This window comes from Diplotaxodon limnothrissa, linkage group LG1 (assembly GCF_057381915.1).
Source record: "Diplotaxodon limnothrissa isolate DT_005_m linkage group LG1, D_limnothrissa_male_GT1.1, whole genome shotgun sequence".
Classification (NCBI taxonomy): Eukaryota; Metazoa; Chordata; class Actinopteri; order Cichliformes; family Cichlidae; genus Diplotaxodon; species Diplotaxodon limnothrissa.
Genome location: NC_140596.1, coordinates 15440543 through 15461113, shown reverse-complemented (window position 1 = coordinate 15461113; position 20571 = coordinate 15440543). Strand labels below are relative to the sequence as shown.

At 39.5% G+C, this 20571-nt stretch overlaps 2 protein-coding genes across 5 annotated transcripts in view; one reads left to right on the top strand and one right to left on the bottom strand.

Annotated features, from left to right (window-relative positions):
• Positions 1 to 13604, top strand: part of smyd3 (SET and MYND domain containing 3) — a 116178-nt gene extending 102574 nt beyond the window's left edge. Inside the window, exons 8-12 of the mRNA XM_085370218.1 lie at positions 483 to 593; positions 2674 to 2761; positions 3311 to 3485; positions 12944 to 13052; positions 13488 to 13604. Coding sequence (XP_085226344.1) covers positions 483 to 593; positions 2674 to 2761; positions 3311 to 3485; positions 12944 to 13052; positions 13488 to 13604 — 600 coding nt within the window. The remainder of the gene's footprint in view (positions 1 to 482; positions 594 to 2673; positions 2762 to 3310; positions 3486 to 12943; positions 13053 to 13487) is intronic.
• Positions 13605 to 20122: 6518 nt separating this feature from the next.
• kif26ba (kinesin family member 26Ba) overlaps positions 20123 to 20571 on the bottom strand; it is a 104646-nt gene continuing 104197 nt past the window's right edge. For all 4 annotated transcript variants that reach the window (XM_085369874.1, XM_085369947.1, XM_085370006.1 and 1 more), the window contains exon 27: positions 20123 to 20271. In XM_085369874.1, the coding sequence (XP_085226000.1) occupies positions 20123 to 20271 (149 nt within the window). The remainder of the gene's footprint in view (positions 20272 to 20571) is intronic.

Below are 20571 nucleotides of genomic sequence, written 5' to 3'. Positions count from 1 at the left end.
AACCAAGAACTATATCTGCCATGAAGTGAATTTTATTATGCAAGTAACAAATACTGTATACTTATCCAGTATTTGATAGATGTACACTGAATTAAATGTTATTAAAGAATTATTACAAGATGTAGCCAAGTGAAATTTCATAGCAACACAAGCCGGATCACAGCTCCTAACTTGGCAGTGTTTTCTCCAATTTTCCGTACTTCATCATCCCTTGTGACTATATATAATGAGATTAATCCAAGCCATCTGTCCTACAAGACACACAAACACACACAAACACACACACGCGCGCATTACTTCTACAGTATCACATTTCTTCTTTTTAGTCTGTTTTCCAAATGTCTAATATAGATATGTGCTTAACACTGATCCTCAAAATATGGCCTCAAATTTATTTAAGTGCTGTAGGTAAAAGTGAAAATTAAATTTGAGCAAACTGTTTGTTTCTCAAACTAAGCCGCTCTCTCTCTCTCTCTGTCCAGCTAACTATAAGTTACATCGAGACGTTGTCACTGACTGAAGATCGGCAGAGGCAGCTGGAGGAGCAGTACCATTTTACCTGTCACTGCCAGCGATGTGACTCGCGAGACAAGGTCAGAGGCAAACAAATTAAATTGCGGCCTTCATTCACTTCTAATCAGGATTACAGCTATTTATTTGGGTGTTTTTCCCCCCTCATATGTCCAACAATCAGAGCAAAGCAGCTATCATCACCAAAGGTGGTAGCCCTCTAGATTTCCAGACTCTTCCAAATCATACCTGATCTTTTTTGATGAGGGGTCACATTTGAGACTTGCACATATCGCTGTCGCCATAGCTCGAATATTATATTTTTACTCTACGATGAGTGTAGAACGACACGGGCGAAAATATATTTGTTGAGTGAGTGAGTGCCTGCGATGGATGTAGTGGTGGAAATGTCACTGTTTCATTCATGACAGATCATTTTGAAACGTCTATATCATTTTCCAATAAGAACAGCTCCAATAAACTGGTTAAAAGTCTGTATTGATCCTTTTGTCCTCTTATCATTATAACTGAGTCCATAGTGTGCACATGGTTAGCCACTTTCAAAGTGCAGAAACACACTCTTTCACACACTTCTGTGTGTGGATGATGATTTTGCACCTTATCGTGATCGTTTTTAACTTTGTAAAAGATATTTGTGGAATTTCAACCGTACCTCCTTACTGCCTGTCTCTCTCTCTGTTTCACAGACACACACACACACACACACACACACACACACACACACACTTTCTGTTAGAGTGTATCGGTGCGTAACGTGTTTCGGTGTACCCTTTCCTGTCCTCCTCTCCCTTTCCCTCCGTCACTCTCTCACACATCCTGTGTTATCTCCTGCTCTCCTCCTCGTCTTCCCCTCTGTCACTCGGTCACGCTCCACCTCGTCACATCCACTCTCACTCTCTGACCACCTACTGAAAAATGAGAAAAATTATCTTGTCTTGCGGCTGCAGTTTTCTTTTCCATCCATCTTAATCTGCTCCATCTTCCTCCTGCGCTTTCTTTCGATGTGTCTGTTTTCTTTTCTCTCACTCATATCATCTTTTTGTCACTGCTGCGACTTCAGCCTCTAGCTTTGTTCTCTCTGTGCTTTATATGGCACTTCACTCTTACTCTAGCACTGCGCTTTTTATGCTTCTGTGTTTGTTTGAGACGAGTTAAGACGGAGCACTCAGTTGACTCTCTGGAACAATGGCATTGATTCATTTTTTGCCACCGACCTTTGTTCTGCACACAGTAGTGACAGAAACACACACTTTCTCTTTCATTCTACTTGTCTTTAATCTCGACATCAAACCAGCGCATGGCTGTTTTCTCTCTGTGCATGTGTTAGGATTTACACAAATTGCACGCTTATTTTACAAAATTTTACTCATAATTTTAAAGAAAAAAGCTACGTTTTAGGATAGATTTCTCTTTCTCATTCCCTTTAATCTTGTAACCTTTTCCTTCCTGGCCTGAAACGGGTCACAGGTCACTAGGTCACTGTGAATCACACAATGGGTTTTTAATAAACTTAATCTAGTGTTTATTTATTCCATCACACCACAGCGGTTATGCATAGATGGATCTCTGGAGGCCCCATTCTGTCCCCTTAACTTCTGCACTGTGTGCTGAAATCAGCTGTACTATCAAAATAGTTTTTCTTCAACTTGATTTTTATGTTTTGGAGGTCAAAGCCACGGGGAGACAGTTCTGGCGAGCAGGGCTGGTGGTGAGTGATAATTGTGTTGTTCATAATGTGACCTTCAGGGAGTGATCTACACAAGAAGTTATTTTAAAGGTTATGAAACTTAAAGCTCCTTTCAGCTCCTCCCTTGTTCACTACGGATTGCTACAGCGAGTAGCTCCACATATTGGAAATGGCAGATTTTTATACCGGATGCCCTTCCTGTCACAAACCCAAAGATTTTTTTGTCTCCTCCCAAAATTGAACTGGGGATTTTGTTTTTCGTTTTTTAGGTGAATGTGTAAACCACTACTCTATGGAGAATCTAAGTTGTTAAACTTAAAAGTTTTTGATTGATTCCCAGAATTTGTTGATCAGACCTTGTATGTTCACGAGATCGTTTGGTTGTTTTAGACATAGATTTCTGCTCATCAGTGTGGATGTTAAAGTAGTCCCTCCTTACTAATGTCTTTGCTCAGGATGGACTCATGCTCTCGGGTGAAGAAGGAAAATGGCGCCTGCTGAAGGAGGCTCTACCAAGACTGGAAGGGCTGAAAGCCGAGTCCAGTATCCTTTGTCTCTGTCAAGTTCCTCTAAAGCCAGTGGACACCGAATCTCTATGAGAACTTCTTGTAATTGTCTGCTGTTCATATTTCATGTAACTGAAAAGACAAGCATCAAGTAATGAGAGTTTAGTTGCTTAATGAAACATGATACTGTAACTCGACTGTCTTAAGTTAGGTCGTAAGTAAGATCGAATTACTTTGGTGCTGATCAGATTAGATCAGAACTTCATGTACTGATGTACAAATGATGATGGTGGTGGCTTCACTGGTTGGTTGGCAGCTCCGAGTAATTAAGAGTCTAATTAAAAGTGGATTGAGATTCTGTGCTTTCATCACCATAAAGCTGGCGTAACCATTTTCATCATAAAACAACACAAAGGAGGGAGAGAGACAAACATCAGATAGTTTATATCATTCAGCGCAGAGAAGTAAACTAATTTATGCAATGTTGTTTTCATAAATCCTTAAGATTTCCCTGAGGAGTCTGCAGCTTTAATCATATTTTCGGGGATGCAGGATAAATGTTACTTTTCCTTAATTCACCTTCCAGATTGGGAAATGCTGTTGGAGAGCAGTAGGCATCTGTTATCAAGCGTTGGTGGTGAAATTTCTGAGGAAAATCTATACAAGCTCAGAATTACAGACATGGCTTTAGATGCTTCAGTTCACCTGGGACGCTGGGAGGAAGCTATGAGTTACGGGGTGACGACACTTCCAGCATACAGGTGAGTCACTGTGTGCCTGTTTCTGTTTGGCTCAGGCAGTACACTGTCAAGGAAACTAAACAATCTGCGTTTCACCCATGAATGACTAATATGTCATCAGATGTAAAGAAAGAAAGAAAGAAATCAGTTCCCTATATTTGTGTATGTGTGCCTGGATTCAGGGCGTTTATCAGACCTGGTTTTAGGATAAGCATAAAGTCTGAGTGCATTCAAAGTGCTGTTCACTGAGATGAGGGAGGATTGCATAACCTTACCAGTATAAATTAGTACAGAGATATGGGTTTATTTAACCGTCCTGATGCCTTTTATAGTCATCTCAAAACTTCTGGATTGTGTTTAATTTTAGTATAGATCAATCTTTACTGTTTTTAATACTAAGAAAGCGAGTCGGAGAGTGTTCAATTGCTACCATGGGGATTAGGGAAGATTAAGTTACTTGATGTAGTCCTAGACTTTAGTAGATATTATCATCCATCCATCCATTTTCTGCAGCCTATCTGAGTCTGGGTCATGGCAGCAGCAGTCTGAAAGTAGAAAGGCCCAGATCTCTCTCTTTAGTCACCTCCGTCAACTCTTCTGGGGGGGACACTGAAGCGTTCCCAAGCCAACTGAGAGACATAATCTCTCCAGCGTGTCTTGAATTTGCCCCGGGGCCCCTTCCCAGTTGGACATGTCAGAAACACCTCACTTGGGAGGCGTCATGAAGGCATCGCAGTCGGATGTCTGAATCACCTCAAGTGGTTCCTTTCAGTATGAGGAGTAGTGGCTCTACTCTGACCCTCTCACAAATGACTCTCACAGAGCTCCTCATCCTGTCCTTATGAGTGAACCTAGACACCTTTCAGAGAAAACTTACTTTTGCAGCTTGGCTTAGCCATCTTATTCTTTTGGTCACTACCCACAGCTCATAGCCATAGATGAGGGTAGAAATGTACACAGACCAGTAAATCTTCAGCTTTGCTTTCAAACTCAGTTTTCCTTTTCTCTTTTTATCATAACACTTCCTGTTGTATTTGTTGGTTTTTAATATCAGGCTAGTCTGTCTTGTAAAGAGAATTTTGATGTCATGGTAAAATAAATGTTAACTAAAAATGAATAAATATAATACTCAAAGAGGTGGATGAGAGAACCCAAATGTCCAAAGAAACCTATCTTTAACCTGCCAGCTCTTCTTCAAACTCTGCATGATCTCTGTGCCCGTGCAGCCATGTGAGAATAGGGCAGGTAATTGGCATCTTCCTGCAGGAGTCTGTGTGTGATGCAGACTCCTGCTGTGTGCTGCATGTGAGATTTCAGACAAGGTCCTGAGCTGAGTCTCACAACATTGTGCTGATCATATATGAACAGGTATGATAGTGTGTTAGGTTAACATAAAATTTATGTTTTTTTGGTTTTATTTCTTAGTTTTTCTGCACTGAATTTCCTTTTGTTATTTTCTTGAAGCAGAGATTAAAGATTATTAGATTTAGTTAGCAATTTAGCAAGCTCGCATAATAAAACACATCACAGTGAAAATGTCCGAGTTTATCACTGCAGCAGGAAGATCAATGCATATTTTTTTACCATCATAATTAAATATTCAAAACATGGGAAAATAACCACAATGACAACCCTTGAGTTACTGGTTTTCTGATCTTCGCATTTTATTCCATTGTGTTGCTAATTCAAAAATGAAAGACCACATAGGCTCCATACAGTCTCGATCAAAAGTTTAAGACCACTTAAAAAATGGCAAAAAATCATATTTTGTATGGTTAACAAGGTTCCAAATAGAGCTTCAACATGCAACAAGAAGAAATGGGAGTGAGACAAAAAAAAAATTTGAGCATGCAATTTATTGAAAACAACGCTTAAACTGAAACACCTGATCAAAAGTGTAGGACCTCATGCTTTTAAAAGGCCAAATCTGTGCAAAAATGAGGATTCATTGTCATTTTCTGTCAGGCAGTCACACTGTCATGACGTTCTGATGGCAAAAGCAAAAAAAACGTTCCCTTTTTGAACGTGGTCAGGTTGTTGAACTGCATAAGCAGGGTCTCTCGCAAAGTGCCATCGCTGCCGAGCTGGACGCAGTAAGACAGTCATTTGGAATTTGTTAAATGATCCAGAGGGTTATGGAACAAAAAAGTCAAGTGGAAGACCCCAAAAAACTTTCACCAGCACTGAGCCAGAGGATCCAATTGGCTGTCCATCAAGACACTGGACAATCCTCAACCCAAATTAAGGCCATTACTGGTGCTGACTGCAGCGCCATAAACATCAGACGGCATCTGAGACTGAAGTGATGTTTTCAATGCACCACGGTGGAGGGGGCGCCATAATGGTCTGAGGTGCTTTTTCCTTGGAACAATGGAGCTTCAGGAGGTGCAGGGGCGTCAAACGGTGGCTGGCTATGTCCAGATGTTGCAGAGAGCATCCTTCATGACTGAGGGCCCTCGTCTATGTGGTAACGACTGCAGGTTTTTCAACAGGACAACAGGACAATGGTACAGTACACAATACCTGCAGGACAGGGGACTTCTTCCAGGAGAATAACATCACTCTTTTGGGTCATCCTGCATGTTCCCCTGATCTAAATCCAATTGAGAACTTTTGGGGATGGATGGCAAGGGAAGTTTACAGGTTACAGGTTTCTTTGGAGGTGTGGTCCTAAACTTTTGATCAGCTGTAAAACAGCCTGTTTCAGTTGAAGCGTTGATTTCAATAACTTGCATGCTCAAAAAATGTTTTTTCTCACTCCCATTTCTTCTTGTTGCATGTTGAAACCATGCAAAATATGATTTTTTTTGCCATTTTTCAAGTGAGCTTAAACTTTTGTTGTGAAAATGAATCTTATTTTCAGCTTTGCATGCAGGCAAATGTGCTTAAAACAAATAATTTGTAAGATCAGAGCAAAATGTTTATGCCATTCATAGAAAAATTTAAATCTAAACTGAGATTTCTGTATATGCAGGTAATCACCCTCAAATCTGGGAATGCAATGTGATGTCTAAACCAACAGGGCAACTGTTAAGTCCTCAAATATTTTTATCTAATAAGTACAGCATTTTTAATTAATAAAAGAGTAAAAACCCTAAGTGAATCAAGTAAACGCAATGAACAAGGGAAAAAATAGTGAAATGATGGTGAGAGAGTTGGATTCCAAATCCAAAAATCTTTAAATCTACGTCTGAATTTACAGTAAATTGCATCAACAGTTCCCAGCTTCGATTGTCCAACCATCACTCTGTCTCTTCTTTTTTTGCAGTTCAGTTTGTACAAACTCAACATTATACCTACGCACTTCAGCAAGTGTGTGTGTGTGTGTTTGTGTCAGTATGTGTGAGAGAGATGCAGAGAAAGAAAGACTAATTGATCTTGTGTGAAGGGCAGCGCTCTACTGGGATAGCTGTGCTCACACACACACACACACGCTCCCGCAACAGCATATCCACAGGAGAGAAACGGCAACGGCCTATAAATAAATAAGCAGACACAGGGCAGCAGAAAGAAAGAGATGGTGATGTGTACAAGGGGATGGAGAGAACTGCTGTAAAACGTGTGTCAAAGAATCAAAGACAAAGCCAGTGAGAGGGGTGGGTGCGGGGGCTTTAGGCTCTGTATAAAAGATATAAGCAGGAAATTAATGAAAAATGAGAGGTGGGGTGGGGGGGCTGCAGGGTGATCAACAGCTTGACAGAAGAGAGAGGAGGGAAAAAAGATCTGCAGAAATGATGGAAATAAAACATGAGTGATGGGATCACAAGGAAAAGAAGAGTAAAGGTAACGTACAGGAAGGGAAGGGTTAAAAACAGGTATAATGAATGAAATGGACACGGACGAGTGAAAATGTTGAAAGAAAAAAAGAGTGGAAGGAATTCAGGAGAAAAAAGTGAGAAGTGAGTGGGAGGAGGATCCTCCATATTCATCTCCTATCTTCCTCTGGGCTCTTCAGATGCAAGAAAGATAGCTGCAGGAGTTCTCGATCACTCCATTTCTCCTGTCCTTCCCCTCATTCTGTATTCCTTTTTTCTTTCACACTCTCCCACTGCAGGTCTTTTCAGAGTTACTCTATTCAGTTTGTGATATATGGAGAAGGTTTTCCCTGCGAATAATGCTCACCTGCTGCAGGCTGTGCACACCAGGCCTATTGAACCCCTTCTGTACTGCACATATTTTACTGCTATAGATATGCACACACACACATACCCAGATTATTCTGTTCACGAATGCATCCAGATATCTTTCTTTCAGTAGATGCTCTGATGACTTTTTATGCATAAAGTAAAGCAAAAAGCATCTCTGGACACATTTTGTAGCTTAGTGTTGTTTCTCCATTTCTTAAACACAAGTACTGACAATCTTCTCAGACCTACAGGTCAGCACGAATGTGGAATAATAGCATCAGCTTGATACTTCCTTTTTTACATCATTCAGTTTTTGATTTTTAAATGCCCAGACCTTTTTTCTCTGTCTGTATTTGCATTAACATTCAGCAGTATCACAGGGACAAATCTCTTGCATAAGATTTCTGCATCAGCAGTGGCCTTGATGGACCAGCCAAGTGCACCCGTGGTGTCAGTCTTTATGAGTCCTGCTGTCAGCGTATGAAATTGAAGTTTGTTTAAAATGTTGCAGACAAATGAGACTAGCAGACAGCGTAGATTTGTCTAAAAACCACAAACTGGTTTAATATAATATTTAATGAAAGGCTACTTTTATAAATACCTAATCCAATGAGAAGATGTTGGTCGTTCTAACCTATAGGCAAAGTTACAAGGTGAATAAAGTAACTGAAGAAATGTGTTTCTGTGGATAATTTAGACTTTTCTCAGATTGTTTACTCTTTTCGATAAGGCTGCTTGTAGCTATGCAGCTTGGATCGAAGGATCCTGTGCAGGCATCACTTAGCTTTAAGCAAACCAGAAAGGTTGGAAGTCAGTGTTATCGATCGCTGTGGTCCTGTTGTCTGCTAGCTTACGAGACTCGGGCAAAGACCTTCTTTAGATGCAGTAGTTAATTGGTGACTTTGTCTGCAAAGACGGCTGACTAACTGTGATTTAAATGTTCTTTGTCTTGCATAGTTGTTGCAATTTCCCTTAAATGTACAACTGAAATTACTGTTGCATTTGACAAAAAACAAAAACGCAATTAAGCTAAATACTTGCAGCAAATCTGACCTTCTCCTTCAGTTACTTCTACTTAGTAAGATAATCTTTGTTTCCCTCTCACAAACAGCAGGCCGTGGATCTTTTTGTTCCAAACAAGTGCCTCATTAGTTCCACTGCATTTGCCTGGAAATGCTACACTTTTCCACAACTATTAATTTCTTCTTCTCACTGCCTCTCGTATGCATAGCCGAGAGCTATAGCTTTGTAACTAGCTCCGTATGACTATGAGACCGTATTTCTCTTCAATTTACTCTTCCGAGGAGAAAAAAAAATAGGGGATAAATCAGGAGACAGCAAATTAATTAAATTACTCTAATTGTTTTGCGGTTCTATATGAGAGGAATTATAATTGGATTGTGGGCTTGATGTGTGTGTTTGTATGTCGTGGAAGTCAGAATCACTGGCTTGGTGATTAAACCAATATTGTAACTTATTATTCATGGGCTACTAATTTTGTTGGTTTATTCTTTGAACTTTCTGTTTAATAATTAAATTTTAACCAGAGGATAAGGGGCCACCTCATTAATTGGTTGGCTTGTCAGTTGATAGTTTAGTTTGGCTTTGAGGTTCAAACAAATGGGCTGTTAGCATTGTGGGTAAAAAGTGGTGAAAAATTAGGAAACTATAGAGTTTGAAATGACTCCAGCTGTGGCCACTACATGGAAATTCATTTTGGATTTCTCTTTATTACCAGAACAGATTTTATTGTTAAACAAGAGTGGAAAACTTAGCCGGGGGAAGCTGCTGCCCATAAAGAAATAATTAAGAGTAATGCCCGGTTAACATCAGGTGCTGTTTCTATTATAGCGCGTATTGAATCCCCTTCTGGTGTCTTTACTCTGGAGAGAAGTGAAAACTGGCAAATATGCCGGGTCGAACAGGGTGAAGTGGATTTGTATCGACCTTATCTTTGTGTGCGCACGCTCATACATTAATGCCGATGCGCGTGTGCATTCATGTATATGTGTTTACTCACAGCTCTTTTTGTTTGTTTGTCAGAGACGGAGAAGTGGAGGAAATGGAGAAGGGCTCGAGCTTTATCGGTGCACAGTTCTTTAAAATATGTAATCAAGAGAAAGGAGGACAGAACAAATAAATAGAAGGAAGATTAAAGAGGGCTGCAGAGGTAGAGTGCAGAAGAGAAATGAATGGAGAGCAGCCGAAGAGGGCGGGAAACAGCTGAACAACATTGGCAACTTTAATCCCTGCAGCTAGCGGGGTAAAAAGCACAAATATAAACGGGGAGAAGCAGAGGAAGGAGATGTGAAGCGGGAAAAAGGAATGAGAGATTAGAGGAGGGGGATGGAAAAGAAAGGAGAATAAAGGGAAAGAAGAGCCGGGTAAATGAGTGTTTGAGAACTCCAGTGTTTGCCAACAACAAAGCTGTTTCCTAACAGTCCCTAGTGTGTATTTATCTTTATAGGATGAGCAATGTCCCAGTTCAGCATGTGTGTGTGTGAACTTTCACTGTAGCACATGTATTTGTAAACATTTACAGTCAGTGTCATGCACACATATCAATAAGCAGTCAAGCTCATCCATTTTTACGCATATGTGCATCTAAATCCATTTGCTCCACAGATACGAATTATAATTAAATGCATTTAGAGGAAAAAGAAGAAATCCCTCTAATTAATTTGACAGCACATTTTCTTATTTGCAGATCTTGCATTAAATATGTCCATGTAGAACGCAAAACAAGAGTGTGTTTTTTAATATGTTTAATAGGCCCTGTGTTTATTTTAAAACAGCTGCTGCTGTTAGATGGATTTTATTAGTTTTGCATTGAAGTACACCAGAGTTGCTGAGCTGTGTGTGTCTGTGTGTGTGTCTCTGTGAGAGATGTGGGAGTCTCTTGATGTCAAAATCATTGATTGGCTTGATGACAGCTCTGAATCTGTCACTGCTGATACACAAACTGCGTCGTTTTCTGTCACTGGAACGTTCCCTTCTAGAGACAGAAGGACTGAAAGGTGGTAATTTGTCTCCTTGGCTGTGTGTATTTTTATGCAGGCAGCAACATTGGGTTTTGAATGGCACATTACTTGTTATTACCCATCTACTCTCTTTAATTTCTTACCTTTTTTGTTGAATTATCTTTGCATTACAATGCATGACCTCAGATGTGATGTGCCGTCATTTCTAGTTAACAGTATAATAAACTGTGCATTTCCCGTATAACAGCACACATATGTGCTGGTAAAGATCTACAGAGAAGGTAACAAGGAGTTGCACTGTGTCTTTGTAGGGTGCCAAGAGAGAAACTGTGGGACTACCTGGGGAAGTTAGGAGGGGTAGAGAACTATGTGAGGGTGAGGACATGAAATCAGTGATAGAGAGTCTGGAGAGGTGGGCAGAAAAGGAATGAAAGTCAATAGAAGGAAGACAATAAATATATGGGGTCAGTCATCCAAACAGGTGAACAGTGGATAGCAAAGAGGAAGAAGAGAGTGCAGGTAGGGAGTGATCAGAATGGAGAGACAGAGGACACTGACGATGGAGCTACCAAGCAGGAGGAAGAGGAAGACTTAAGAGGTTCATGGATGTAGTGAAGGAGGACATGGAGACGGTTGGTGTGACAGAAGAAGATGATAGGGTGAGATGGAGGACGATGATCCACTGTGGCGAACCGTAAGGGAAGGAGCTGAAACAAGAAGGAGAAGAGGACTGCCAGTAGACTCTATACTGCCTCAGATTTAAAGACAGGGGCTGTGATGTAATTACTGTGTACGGATTAGTAAGCTAATATTTCACATCACTCCCTCATCACAAGTTCCCATCCTAGCTCATGAGTTATGCTTGTGTTCTTTCTCTTCTTTTTTTCTTTTGTACTTGTCCTCCTGTGTTTCCTCTTCCTTCCTTCTGTTTTTGCCTTATTGTCCTCCAACTGTGTGTCTCTCTCTCTTTCAGTGGCTAATCACCTTCATACCTCACGCTGAGTGTTCCAGTGTCCTCTCTCTTGTCTGGCAGCTCCCTCTTGTTTTGTTTGTCCTGTCTGACTGATCAGCTGTGATCAGACCTTCCTTACGAACATCTGCATTTGCGTCGGCATGATGCATTTGAGTCCTCACTTAGGGTGTACCCCTCTCTGATAAATGGAATGAGATTATAGTAACGTGCAACTTTAATGCATTACCTTGCAGCGGATTGAAATTTGGACATATATATGCATTAGTATCAGTGTTTTTTATGCTTTTATCGTTAATGCCAAATAGAGTAAATAAGTATAAGCTTTGACATACAAGCGTGCAAAAAAACATATTTAGTCACACTTGTGTATTCAAGGAAGTATAGTCAAACAAACATGGAGGCAAGCTTTTTGCACACTTGTAGAAACTCTAAATATTCTACTTTCCCCCCTTGCTGTTCTTTTTCTCACTCATGCATACTTGTTTATGCATTACACATGCACTGAGACACTAACAGGAAAAGCAGATTTTCTTAGTCTTGTTTGTGGCTCTTGCTGTTTGGTTCCATGCTGTGAATGTCAGTGGATTGCCTCAGACTTTAGAAATCAAACTGATGAATTAAAGGAAACCCTTAATGTTATATCATGTATGTCCCTGCTGATAAATGAAGTTGATTTAACCTCATTATGTAGTGACTGATTTCTTTTAAGTGACTTGTGAAACAATTAAGTAGCTGGTCTTGCATAAGTTTGTCTACATGGGATATTATAGCATACAAATGTGTATGCTATTGTTTCCCGACTTCCATTTCAGTTTCAATGTGTATATTTAAAAAGTATGACCAAGGAGTGGGCACCACACTGGTTAACGTCCCTGGAAATGCTTAGATGCTAGACAGGAAATTGGGGATGATTGATGAACCTAGGATGTAGCAGGCGTAATGTGAGCTTTATCATGATTGGGCAGCGATGAACTAATTATTTACTCTTTGTACCGATATTGGAAGAGCCATGTGAGTTTGTGCATCCAGTGTACATGTTTTCTATAAACTGGCAGAGGGCTTGTGAACATGTCCCTCAGGGTTTCCTGCGCAGGACTCTGCTGTTGATTTAACCCAGCCAGCCATCCACATCCAGGGGCAGAGCGGTTTTATGAATACTAATTCTCTGTTTAGTATTGCAGCCATTTTTTGCATAAGAAGAAGCATTAACTGCTCCCGTAAGAGCAGTGTGGAGCATTTTCAAGCAAAAATAGAATAGATAGAATAAATGTAAAGGAAAATTACAGTGCAAATGATACCAGAAGAACAACACCCTGAAAGAAATGAAAACAATAATGGAACTTTTCACTTGTTGTGGTGAAATCTAATTACATGTACATGTTGTCTTTCTTCCTAAAGACAGTACTACCCCGATCCCCATCCAGTCCATGGGATACAGCTGATGAGAGTTGGAAAGCTGCAGCATTACCTGGAAAACATCGAAGATGCTTTGGACACATTCAAACAGGTTTGAAGGACTAAATATCAACAAGGACAATTTTTACATTTTAAACTTTATTATTAGCTAATAGAACAAGTCTGGAGACATGTCTTTGTACCAGGTCATGTTAGTCTTAAGCCCTCGAAATGAAGGCAACGGGACTTCTTTTACGAACCAAAAACGAAGACCAGTTGCCTTCATGTCAGGCACCTAAGATCGTGTGGAGACATGTAACAGCAGAGATGATCAGGCAGGATTAAAAACATCTTTGGTTAGTTTTACAATAATCTCTAAAGTACTTAATCTTTAAGTAAAATGTCATGAAAACAGTTACTTTCAGTTTCCTTTATAGAATAGATTGTGTAGCATTATGTGATGATCCCGTTTCATTACATCGCCATACAAGATTGTTCTGGTACTAACAGGGAAGAAAGCTAGTTATGCTTATGTCTCCTATTCCAGTCTTATGGAATCGTAAAGTTCACCCATGGTGAAGATCACCCATTGATGACCGAACTAACGATGAAGATGAAGGAATGTCACAGTGAGATGGATCATCATTCCTCCAGCAGACGCTAAGACGAAGGCGAAAGAAACGTCTTCATGTAACTGATTTCACTGCCTTACGTTCTTTTTATTCATCAACCTGAATAAATGGATTTGTTATTTTGCCATCCATACCTGACCTTTATTGTCTCAACAGTCTTAAAGTAAGGAACTGTTGTTAAAACAGCTCCAGCAACACTTCAGGCTCCTCTTTATACTTTCTCGTGGCAAATAAAACCTTTTTAGCTTTGGTTTGGTGCAGTTTTACGTTAATCGCTTTCATAAATTCTAGCCATAAAACATCTCATTAATGATATCCAAGAACCTGCTTTTCCCAGAATTCCATGAAACGCCAGTGATATTTCTGCAGTTTTGTAGCCAGCCTGTTATCCTGTTTAAATTAGGTTTATGGAAACATTTAAGCACAATTAATCCCATTAATCCTAAAGTTTCTGCATCCTGTCCTTGTTTGAGAACTGGAGAGGAAGAAGCAGAGGGAGGGAGGAAAGCCCCTGTTGGCCCCGGTCTCCTCTGTAATCTGTAGATTCCATTGTGATGAGTGATCCTAGGGTGTGTGTGTGTGTGTTGGTTTAGTAAAGTACATACATCACCCTCTGTGTATTTCCATCACACATACTTCCCATGTTAATCCCTGTTTTTGTTTCTCTGCACACACACACAGTTTTCCCATGTTAATCCCAAAATTCTGCCATATGCAAACTGATGACACTATGTCCTAGGGGCGTGTGTGCACGAATGGGTGTTTTTCTGCCATCTTTCTCAGTCTTCTCAAAAAACTGAGCTGATTTTTTTCCTTTTGGCTCAAAATATTTTTTGTAATTATAGAAAAAAAAACTGTAGAAACGAGGTATCAACAGATTATTTTTCAACTTTGAAGAGAGAAACGATGCAAGCTTACTGTGTTTCAAAGACTGAGTGGACCCTAGTGGAGTGAATGGCCTGTGGGAGCCGTCTGTGCTGCTGCACCGCTCCTACCTACATTACTCACTTCATTGGTTTTGTTGCTTTCAGTCCTTCACTCGCTCACTTTTCCCATATAACATCCATCAAATGAGATTTAGTGTTTCTTAGCTATAACCTCCTGTCTCTCCCTCTCTGTCACTCACTGTCTCTCTTCCCCATTTATATCTCTCTCTCTCCAAAGGCTTTCAAATGAAATTCTCTATTTGCCGGAGTCTCTCTTTCTCTTTCACTGCACGTCTCTGCAGGCAACCTGACCACACAGAAATAAAGAACACCAAATGTTTTTTTCTTTCTTTCACCACCTCAATTCATTCCCCCCTCTACCATTTACTCAGCCCCATTTTTTAATTTTCACATTTTCATTCTCATTTTCAGAGACACTCTATGTCACTGTTCCTCCCCCTGCACTACCTCACCTTTACTGTCACCTTACTCGCTATCTGCTAATATTATTCATTTCCTCTCGCTCCATCTTAATAACTCTCCTCTCCATAATTTACCTTTTCTTAAAGATACAAAAGTCAGAAGTTTTCCTACCAGAACTGTGGGATTTGTGTCTTATTTGGTTTTGGCTCACTGATGTTTGCTTTTACTCACTTTTGCTTCAGTACTTGATTATATTTAGGTAATTAAAAGCAAAAAAACCAAGCATTAACCTTGCAGCAAAATGATGCTTACCCAGTGTGTTTAAATGAAAGACCAAGAGGTCCTTTAAGTGTCCACATGTGACAAGTTAGTAGTCACATGTAATTTGGCGATGCTAGCAGCTTTGCCAAAATACAGTATTTGAGGCTGTGAGGATGAGAACGCTGTGGCTTTTTCAGTCCTTTGATTTAAGAGCAGACTTAAATCAAAGGACTGTGAAGCTTAATAGTAACTACCATTACTGCAGTCACCTGAAAACACTTAAACCTGTTCTCTGCATGTTGACTAAAAGTTGCACACTTGCTTTTTGAGGATTTTTAGCTATGCTAGAGTCACTATTCTTGCATTCATTGGTTCCCAATTTCTTAGGCTGTGTGTACACTCCACAAAAACCTAAGAGCTACAGCTCAGAGTCGACAGGCCTCAGTTAGCATGTTAAGTTCACGATAGTAAAATTAAAGACTGAACAGGTGTCACTTGTTTGGAAGGTTTGCCACAAGAAAGGTTCTTCTCTCTAAAAACAACAAAAAAAACATGGCCAGTTTTTGTAAGATTATAATTAATTAACAAACCACTTCTACAACAATGTGCTTAGATGAGACCAAAGTGGACATGCTGATGGACATAATTCAACGCACTCTTATCAGCTGTCAAGCACGGTGGGCTTATGTTGCAGCTACAAGAGTTGTAGTATTGAGTTGAGCTCTTCTGCAGTTATCTCATAGTATTAGTTACAAATCACCTAAAGGATCCTTCTTTTGCTACACTTTTAAAATACAGTACAGTGTAATCTTATATTGAATAATTTCACCTACTTTATTTCTCTTGTACAGTTTTGGTGCTTCTTCTTGTCACTCCTCTCTTCTTGGATAAAAAGCAGTCCTGTACTCGTCTTCTTTCTCACTTGTCTTCCTTTCTTCTTGCATTTCCCCCTTTGCTACCTTTATTCTTCTCTCGTCTCTAATCTATTATTTCTCCTCGCTCCCATTCCTGCCTTCTCCTCCTTCCTGTTCCCTGCCGTGCACTGATGATCAAAGCAGGCTCAACAGGGCATTACTGTATGTCACAGAAAAGCTGCCTACAGGGTACTCAAGGTCCACATTTACACATGCTCTGGAAACTAAATGATATTTTTGAGTTGTCCCAGTCCCTTGTTTATGTAAATCTAACAGCCCAATGCAATAACGTACAATGTTACGTGTTCCATGTTACATCATTTAAATTTCTGATGAGTTTGAGTCGTAATGCAAAAGATTTTTAGTTCATCAGAAGTGAAACAGCACGCCTTCTGGACATCTGCACACTACTTCGTCTATTCTGTGTGCAAAGAATGAAGCATCAGGTGTGAAACTCTTTTAATACATTCCTTTATTTACATCCCTCCATCTTTTTCTTCCGTCTTTACCATATGTCAGACCAGATTTCACAAAAACGGTAAATCTGCAGTGGACAATATGAGCACAGCGAGACTCCTGTGCACCATTTGTTCCACATTTACACTGATAATGTGTTGTTTTAAATAGAATTACTGAGGGTATTTAGCATGAATATGTCTCACAACTGGCATTTTTATCAAGAGACTGGAACAGAAAAGTGATTTTTTTATTTTTAGTTATCCAGAGATCTTCAAACAACTGACCCTGTGTCTTACAACTGAGCAAAGCAGAAGTTGACTCCTAATGCTAATGATAACATCTGTTTTTGGTAAATGTGGTCTGACCCGGACTTTAACACACAATGCTCCCTAAGATGCCTTGTATGAGATTTACAGATAGCACATTATAATTCTTAAATGTGTCTACAAAATATGCACCAGCACAGCATATTTGTCAGTTTATTCCATAGATCATGTGATGCTTATGTTGTGCAGAGTGACTTTGCAGATGGAAATCTGTGAATAACTTGATTTAAAACACCCCGCTATTCTTTTAGCTGTAATAGTTTCTAGCAATTTTTGATTATTACTACAATAATAAAGGGATATCCCATTAGATTTGGCAGTAACATATCAAGGAAGAAACCTCCCACATAGCATCTTAAAAAGGATAGTTCAATACAAGCCATTAGCTCATTTAGAGGTTAGATTTCCCAAAACACTCGCTGCTAATTACACAGGGCTGCAGTTCATAAGACACAGACATTTCTCTTAAAGCAACACAGCTGCCTTCATACTGGAAGGCTTCTGATTTGCATGTAATCAACTAGCATCCCTGTTCTGCATGTGAATGTTTGGGGAACCAAACCCATTGAAATCCTCAAGAGGAACAACAGGAGCAAATGAAACCAACAACAAAAAAAATATCTAAAATAAAAATGATGGCATATATGCTATGTGCACAGTATATATATTTATATATGACATGGGCTCAGCAAAGTATGTACAGTTATTTTTCTTTTTCATCAATGCATAGTAACTTTGTAAGATCATGAGGTGTACGTAAATAAGAACATTAAGTAGCAACTCAAATAAATAAACTTTCATTCATGACTTGCACAATGAACACGGGGATAAAAACAGGAAATGATCAGAGATGCTCTTAAAAAACAAAAAAAGCCTCTCAAGTTTGTCAAAAGCGTCTTGCTCTCAGGGGTAATTTCTCACTAGATTATCTCTTGGCTATCCCCGCCAGTATGCACTACATGAAATCATTAGCTGATTCAGATCCACGTGAAGATAAAAACTTCACTGAATTAACTGTATTTTCTGTTTCAGCGACAGCACGTTCTGGTTTTTTGCTCTTAGTGGAGGAAAAAATCAGCACTACAACGCTTTTGACAAATTACACCAATACGGTGACATCATTTCCACTGCTCTCATGTCGCTCTCCCATAATGCTCTCTGCTCGACAACAACAGACACGATGACAGTGATGTAGAAGAAGCATTTGAAAGGCGTTGTTTTGTGTTTCAGGGGGAAATGGACTCTTTCGTATATTTATATTTGTACAAACATTTAGATCATAAGTATCTCAAGCACCATAGATAATAATACTAACAAATCTTAGGAGTTGCTATCCATCCAAAAAGTGGAACCAGGCAGAGATCTATGTCTTAAGCTCGTCTCCTCCCTTTTTAATTAGGTTCCTTTAATTTTTTTTATATAATTTAATTGTCCTTTACAATATAGGGGATATTAAAAGTGTTTAAACACCCTATAGCTGTAGTCCCAAAATATTGATTAAATCTACTACCTTGTTTCATTATAATTAAATGTTAAACACAGTATATTGACGCACCTGCGTGTCCCTCACAATTTATCTATAAATATGTCTTCAGATTTCGATTATCCTGCTCAATGCTACTATCGTACATAGTCTCTACATGGTCCCATTGCACTCAAATAAAAAAAGGATACCTTATTATAAAACACACACAATGACAAATCATTCAGTTTCTTTTAGAATAGAGCAGAACAACACAGATACGAATAACAGACAGACTGCCTGTGAGTCAGGCAGGGAGGCAGGGAGTCAGTCGTTGGTTGTATTTAACACCAGATCAGAGAGAAGTGTTTTCACCTCTACTACCTTCTGACATTTCATAGCTTTGTGAACATTAAAAATTTCTATCGAGGGAAACATCGTGTATGAATGCCCCGGAGGGCCAAGAGTCACATGTGCTCAGTTTGTGAGTAAAGCCAAAGTAAAAACGACACCACAGGATACCAGATTCAGTGTTTTTGTTTAAACACACATAACTTTGTGTCCAGGAAAAATGTTTAATGCTTTTAACTTTAGGTTTTTGGTCCTTCCAAGTTTAATTAAGTTAATCTGTAGTTTTCCTTTAAAGGGGACCTATTATGCTTTTCCTGTTGGGAATAAGTACGAAGAACTAAAATGGTGTTTCACAGAGGATCAACTGAGAGCACTTCACTGAGGCCCAGTATAAAATAAATAAGGATTATTTTGATCTGTTGCTCATGCAAAGCGGCTCCTGTGGAGTCCGAGAGTAAAAATAAAGAGCATAACAGGTCCACTTTAACGTTGTTTCTCTGATCTCTAATCAATGTACCAAAGACCATACATTGAAACACACATTATTAGTTTGTTTATCATATAGTGAAACACTGACCCACAGTAAAACATCACATTTAGAAAAGAAAATGAAAACTGCTTCCAAGGACACTGATCTTTTCTGGATGTTTCTATACTAGCACCATACTTACTTGTACACAAATTTAGAGAGAAGGAGACTTGGTCTTGGTATTGTTGAAATGTTCACAAGGCACTTCTAAATCGTTTCCTTCGTCCTCTTGTCATTCTCTCTCGGTTAGTCTCTTCTAGTCGCTGCACAACAATACCAGGCCACTCTGTAGTCAGCACTCCGTATTTACAGCCAAAGGCTTTTAACCATGTAAAAAATGTTCTTCCAAAATGTGTTAGATGTGAAATTATTCTTCTCTTGCACTTCAACTTCAGCTTTCTCCTTCTTAAAAAATGGCAGTTTTTGTTCAGCTATAGCCTTTTTTTTTGCTCTCGGTACATTCTTTCAAAGTTTGACTCACTGCGTGTCACTGCGGTCCAATTATTTTGTTCTCTGGTTACTTGGTTTGACATGTCTTTTTAGACTCTCATACACTATTTGGGCAGCCATATTTTCTCTGATTGAAAGTAGCCCGTCCATTAGATAGTTTCTGAGGTTGTTTCCAAGCCCCAGCAAACAAATCTACAAATCTTGTCTCTGTTTTTCTGTTAATTTTTCTCCGTAAATCTTCTTTTGATTTTTCCGGCCACCTGGCCTTCTGCTTACTCACATCTGGACAAGACGCTGGAATAATATGCAGGATCATGCGGTCGGTCTATTCCTGTGTTCATCCTTCCAACTGTCGAGCTGCAGTTAAAGATTTTCTAAATGTGTTTGATTAGTCAGGGGAATGGTCTAGACATTGACATCGTCGAGGCCACTTCTCCGCCTCCATCTGTCTACTGATGCCTTGAGGACACATCAAAGCAGGTGATCATCATAAGATGGGCTTTGCAGAAGTTGACTCTGGTCTCCAGTTTGTCTGTCACTGTTTCCAGAGCCTCCAAATACTCCAATGAGTCCACTTCATAGGCCTGCTGCAGCTCAACTGGACACAAATAGAAAGGTGGAGAAAATACATCATTCCTTGATAAAGTGCTGTTGAATGTGGGTTTAATAATTAAAAAGGTGCCACTGGTTATATTTTACATGTTATTGTTAAAATGGAATAATGATAAATGTCATAATAATAATTTATAACAATTATGATTTAAGAAAAAAGAAGGCGGCCGATGAGTTAATCATCACTCTCTCTACACCGGTCACTGTTGTGAGCACCTCAGACTCCAACATCATAGCTGTAATAGGCTTGATATCAAACAGTGATGGCATTGCCTGCTGGTCTCAG